This window comes from Photinus pyralis, unplaced genomic scaffold, assembly GCF_008802855.1.
Source record: "Photinus pyralis isolate 1611_PpyrPB1 unplaced genomic scaffold, Ppyr1.3 Ppyr1.4_LG4, whole genome shotgun sequence".
Lineage (NCBI taxonomy): Eukaryota > Metazoa > Arthropoda > Insecta > Coleoptera > Lampyridae > Photinus > Photinus pyralis.
The window spans coordinates 40,518,705-40,524,523 of NW_022170511.1; the positions used below are offsets into that span (position 1 = coordinate 40,518,705).

At 34.9% G+C, this 5,819-nt stretch overlaps 1 protein-coding gene across 2 annotated transcripts; it reads right to left on the reverse strand.

Moving 5' to 3' along the window:
- Nucleotides 1-518: 518 nt before the first annotated feature.
- On the reverse strand, nt 519-5,259 carry LOC116169455 (serine palmitoyltransferase 2-like). Of its 2 annotated transcripts, none has more exons than XM_031485551.1 (6): nt 5,189-5,259; nt 2,038-2,359; nt 1,625-1,989; nt 1,236-1,576; nt 925-1,187; nt 519-875 (listed from the first exon to the last, which is right to left on the reverse strand). In XM_031485551.1, the coding sequence occupies exons 2-6, from the start codon at nt 2,355-2,357 to the stop codon at nt 638-640; spliced, it is 1,527 nt and encodes a 508-aa protein (XP_031341411.1). In that variant the 5' UTR covers nt 2,358-2,359; nt 5,189-5,259; the 3' UTR covers nt 519-637. The 2 variants fall into 2 exon arrangements, with proteins under 2 accessions (XP_031341411.1, XP_031341410.1); XM_031485550.1 differs by having other exon boundaries at nt 2,038-2,367; nt 5,189-5,254.
- Nucleotides 5,260-5,819: the final 560 nt, after the last annotated feature.

Genomic DNA, 5,819 nt, shown 5'->3' on the forward strand with positions numbered 1-5,819 from the left:
AATTTGTTGTTAAGAGATTGGATAGGTATTGATGTGGAATATTCTGAGAGTCACCTCTACTGCACCGATATTTGAAGCGTTCCATGTCACGAAGTTGCTGGTAGAGTCGGTCTTCGGAGAAAAAACCGGTTCACGCATGCACCTGTTGGCCAAACAGATGGATCTAATATTTGTTCAAGGTTTGACAAATGGTTTACCTAATTTTCAAAAAAGTTCCGTAATGAGTAGAAACAATATCTCTTTGGCTAATTACCTATGTGCAAGATCAAGAAGCGTTTTAAATATAATTTAAAATATCACATATGTATGATAACTAACTTATGTGATATTTTAAATTATATTTAAAACACTTCTTGATCTTGCCCATAAGTAATTAGCCAAAGAGATATTGTTTCTACTCATTACGGAACTTTTTTGAAAATTAGGTAAACCATTTGTCAAACATTACGTTGATATATTAAGCCTATCTGATCGCTTGGGCTGTTGCTCGAGTAGCCCGGTCAACATTTACTAGAAAGTGCATTCTGAACCGTAAGATTTAATTTCCATTGAAATTAGCAACAAGATGTTTGTTTTTTCCAAAGATTATTGTTGGAAACGACAAATAAGTTAGTTATCATACATATTAGGAGTCTTTTTAAAGGTTTATAGCAATATCTTCATACACAACTGGTTTCAAATGTCTGGGTAATCTCAAATGTTTTAAGCCCATTTCATCGGAGACTTCTTCAATCGCAGCCAATGCGTAATCAAGTTGCTCTTTGGTGTGTGTAGCGGATATACACAAACGCATTCGAGATTCAAGAATCGGCGTCACCGGGTATCCCACGGCTGGAACGGCTACGTTACGTTGGATCAATGCACGAACTGTCGACCTAGAAATAAATGGTCTGAACAAAATTTTCATGAAAAAGAAACACTTACGCTATCTTAGAATAACGATAAAGAAGGATAGGCACCACTGGTGCATCTTGATGTCCGTAAATGATTACTCCAGTTTGGGCTAACCTTCGTCTAACGTATTGCGTATTGATGGCCAGTGTTTTAAGGCGATTTTTAGCTAAATTGGTACCATCTTTTCCCAGTAATATTTGTAATACCGCAATCACTTGAGCGGCAACAGGGGGTGACATTGAAGAAGCGTACTTCGTGGCGGAACATGTTTGCCGTAATAGTGATATTAACTCCTGAAAGTGCGTCCTTTTAACAACATTCTTAAGAGATGCTATCGGTACTTTAGAACCGGCAATATATCCTCCAGCAGATCCAAAGCTCTTAGCATAGGTTCCCATTAAAAGATCGACATCTCTGGCATTACAACCAAAGTACTCCACAACGCCCTTGCCTGATGGTCCTAAGGCTCCTATGCTATGTGCTTCGTCCAAATACAAATATGCCTTGTACCTCTTCTTCAGCGCAATTATTTCTGGTAAAGGCACAATGCTCGCGTCCATACTATATATACCTTCGACAATGATACAAATTTTTCTCCAAGGTACATGATTATTATTATTCTCCTTGATGGGTTGTCCATAATAAACGGCGGCTTTTAATTTATCTTCTAAATCCTCCAAATCTGAAAGGAGGCAAATAGTTTGACATTTACCTAAACGGGTGTTCTTACCATTGTGACGAAATACTCGAACAGTAGCACCTGACACTTGGGCACCTAAAACTATAGATGCATGATTCTTTTCGTCGCTTATGATCAGACACCCTCCCGATACCAAAGCCGGAATGTTCAACGAATTTGTTGCAAAACCCATACCTAACGCGACCGCATCTTCTGTACCCACAAACTCAGCAGTCAGCTTTTCTAACTCGTTGTTAATTTCATTATTCCCGTACCGTTCCCTTGTAGCACCTGTTGAGATTCCATAAGTATGTAGCGCTTTAATCGCCATCTCAGTGCAGTACCCTGACTTGTCGGAGAATCCAAGATAATTGTAAGATCCGAGGTTGATACATTTCCTCTTCCTCCCTGTAAATCTACAAGGACGATAGAATAACGTCGGTACAACACCGGCATAGGCCTACTTAAAAGTCCACCCGTTGTCCTCGGTAATTCGTTCCTTAAACACTAGTTCCGCTCCAGGAGAGCTGCAGATGGGATATTCCCAACAGTCTCCCATTCGTCTGTGTACATATCGAGAGAAGAAGTGCGTAAATCTATCGTAAAGTTCCGGGTATCCTTGACGATTGTACCTTCCACAGATCTTTCGTGGAAATACAGCTTGGGTAAAGTAACCGATGAACATTAAAATGTAAAAGCTTATAGATGTTAACACCATTGTGACCAGTGATGGCTTTTCGAAGGAGTTTTTTAGATAATTTTGCATTTGCTCAAACTTCTTCATTTCTAAAACGCTTTACTTTCATTATTTTTCATCAGAAATTCAGTCGAATGATTGATTTCATTATGAAATGTTTGTTAGGAAGACTTTGTGGTACCTATCAACACGGGGTTTTGGAAAAAGTAAACGTTTATTAGCTTCCTAGCTTGAGCTAGGTACAACTACCTGAAAATTTTTATTATTTTAAACGCCTTACTTTTCTATGTACAACCTACAAACATTGTGCCAAGTTTTATTACAAACAAACTGAGAACAAAGATGTCAAAAATTCAACACTAAAAATGGTTACTTTAATTTCGTTAAAATTTTGCAAATAGGCATAAAGGTGTAATACTGCCAAAAACGTTTTTAGCGCCGTCATACAACTTCTTTTTCAAATACCAACCCAAAACGTTTTATTCAGTTTGGCGTCTTGCTTTTATACAGAGGTAAATATAAATGCTATAAGCAGTACCGACTAACACAATTCCACAGCAATTTACAGATTAACGTAATCCCAATCCTCTCATAAAGATGTTAATGGCTTTATACAATGTTACAATCTAAAAAAATTCCAATGTATAATCTGGATCTAGATAATCACATTAATCTCGAAAAGCAATATACAGGGTGGTGACTTGCGTAACGCATCATAGGGATTTCAACGTAAAATTCATAACATGTGATTATTCGCTCCCCAAATTATTTTAGAGCAAAAATCTATTTAGGTTTTTTGTAGAAAAAAATTTTTTACGTCAATCAACCATATTAGTTTTCAATTTTGTGCATAATAAAGACGGAAAATTGGAAAAATAAAAACCCCATCTTTTCAATAATCTGTGATGCCATGGAATTTTCTAATACAAAAACTACGCCAATATCCGTCATGCCATGGAATGTCTGCTATAAAACAAATCAAATTCTATCAAAAAGTATTATATTTAGAACAGCGAATTCAACATAAAGAAAGACCAAATTACTAAAAACGGTTTCCTAATATAACAATTTACAATAAATGTTCGAATAAGTCACCATTAACTGCAAGACAGTAACCAAGTCGATCATAAAATCCATTTCGAACTGCTCCTAATTGATAACTGGATATCTTTTTGTATTATAAAATTCCATGGCCTCACAGATTATTGAAAAAGATGGGGGTTTTATTTTTCCAATTTTCCCTCTTTACTATGCAAAAAATTGAAAACTAATACGGTTGATTGACGTAAACATTTTTTTTCTACAAAAAACCTTAATACATTTTTGCTCTAAAATAATTTGGGGAGCCAATAATCGCATGTTATGAATTTTACATTGAAATCCCTATGATGCGTTACGCAAGTCACCACCCTGTATATATAATACCTTATGGTTATAGTGTTAGTGCCTGTAGAATAGAATTGATACCTAGCTTTAGCATATACCTAATTTTCTTTAAAATATACAGCAGGGTATATATCTACATTTAGCGTTACAATAAGCGTATAGGTATCTATGTAATAAGTGAATATTGTAAATATGTACATAATCCTTCATTTTTAATAAGTAACTATAGCTATTTATTTCATAAGGATATTACCGTTGTCATAATTAACGAGGATCCGAGTTTATTATGGCGGGTAATATCCAAATGAAATACATAGCTTTATCGAAACATACTAGATAAATTGTATCCCTCGTTACGACAAAACAAATTCCGCTATTACTTTCTCCTTGGTTACGACAAAACAAATCTTAAATTTTTCTCATGATGGATAACGTCGAAATCGTTCCCCAAGATATTTTATTAGAAGCGGAAGAGGTTTCTTTAAATCTATTGCCAATTCAATCCCGAGAAATATACAAAAAAGAGTACCCTGAGTTCTGTACCTGGCGTGAGGCGCGTGGAGAAAAAGGAGCTTTAGAACTTATTTTGCTTGCGTACTTTAAGACCAAGGTGAGTACTTAATTTGGAACTATCCTTTTCGATCTATTCCTTGTTATACCTGTATTGTTACAACATTGTAGGCGGAAAAATATGCACCATCTACGTTATGGACTCACTACTCCATGCTGCGGACTTGTTTGGATATAAAAGAAAAAATGAAAATTAACAAATGTAGTGTCCTGATTGCTTTTTTTTTCAAATAGAAGTGTCCAGAGGCCAATCTGTAGATATAAACGGTCATGCTAATAAATAAAAACGCGCTTTTAAGTCTCAATAGACAAGTTGATAAGTACCTGAACCCAATAGCTTAGCCGCTTTCTTCCATACAGGTTACGTTAATATTAGAACTCTTGTATTATGGTAACTATGATATTATGAAGGGTAACTATGCTATTATGAGAATTTGTTATTTTGGGGTACTTTTCACGCAAGTTCACTAATAAATTAAGTACGCAATAAATGTCATGTTTCGATAAAATAAATTATGATAAATACTAAAAAAAATTGAATGTAAGTGTAGTGTTTGTCATAGTTAAAATGAGTTTAAAAAAGTTGTAAATCATCAGCATACCTATGCATGATCAAAGCGCATTTTTGGTAATACTAGATCAGTATTTTATTAGCAAAGTTTAAAATTATCGATCTCAAGAGTAATCTAACTCAAAATAGACTAGAGCCTGCTCATCTACACTAGCAGAAAGCTTTTACTGAAACTTTGAAATTTGCAGCTATTGTAATTGCTGAGTGTATTTTCAAAAATGCGCTAAAATTTAGAAAAGAAACTTTCATGAAGTGGTGAGTGAATTGCCAACACAAAGAAACCTTTCGCCTCAAAAGGTTGTCGCTTTTTAATAGTAAAATGCTACAAAGCTACTTTAAATCAATGCACGGTGGTTAGCAGAGAGTTAAAGATATACAAAATTAAAATTACCTATTCGTCGGGGTCAGTTATTTCAATATACAAGGTAGGTACAGAATTCTCCGAATTAAAACACTGCACGAATGATGAAATTAGTGATGAAAATATTTCTTTCTTATATATCTCTTCTTAAATCAAAAAAAAATAAAGTTATCAGTCGTGAATCCCCGCCATTATGTTTATTGCCGATTTGAAATATGTCGCAATATCTTTTATATACCTACAACTATAGTTCCGTATAGTCCAGTCATATTAGTGTTTCACCTCGGAATGAGAGATAATAAGCTATAAACTTTACGAACCTTAGTTTTGGTATTCTGAAAGTTGTCTCAAAAGTTTCATAAAATCTCGTGTCTGCGTCTACAGATATTGAAGATCGAAGGTCCCAAAAATCGTTTTTTTTTTAATATCTCGTTTCCTATGGTTTTAATGCCATTTGCATTTATTATAAAAATTGTAGGGAATAAAATTCTCTCCCAAAATTTTTTTGTCAGGAACATTTTAGCGCATTTTTTAAGAATTAAAAAAAATGTTCTATTGTTTGCGTTTTGTGCGTCCATCCGGATCCACTTCTGCCGTTTCGAACTACTTCGAATGGCCCTAGAGTCCTGGAATTTTTTGCAGTAGGTAGGCTATACCTTGA

Bases quoted from the DNA above. Each gene is read 5' to 3' on its own strand.
- LOC116169455 (XM_031485551.1), bottom strand. From the start codon at position 2,357: ATGAAGAAGTTTGAGCAAATGCAAAATTATCTAAAAAACTCCTTCGAA. The intron at 1,577-1,624 runs GTAAGAACACCC...GCCTCCTTTCAG, and splicing joins TCGAGTATTTCGTCACAATG to ATTTGGAGGATTTAGAAGAT. The intron at 876-924 runs GTAAGTGTTTCT...ATTTATTTCTAG, and splicing joins TATCGTTATTCTAAGATAGC to GTCGACAGTTCGTGCATTGA.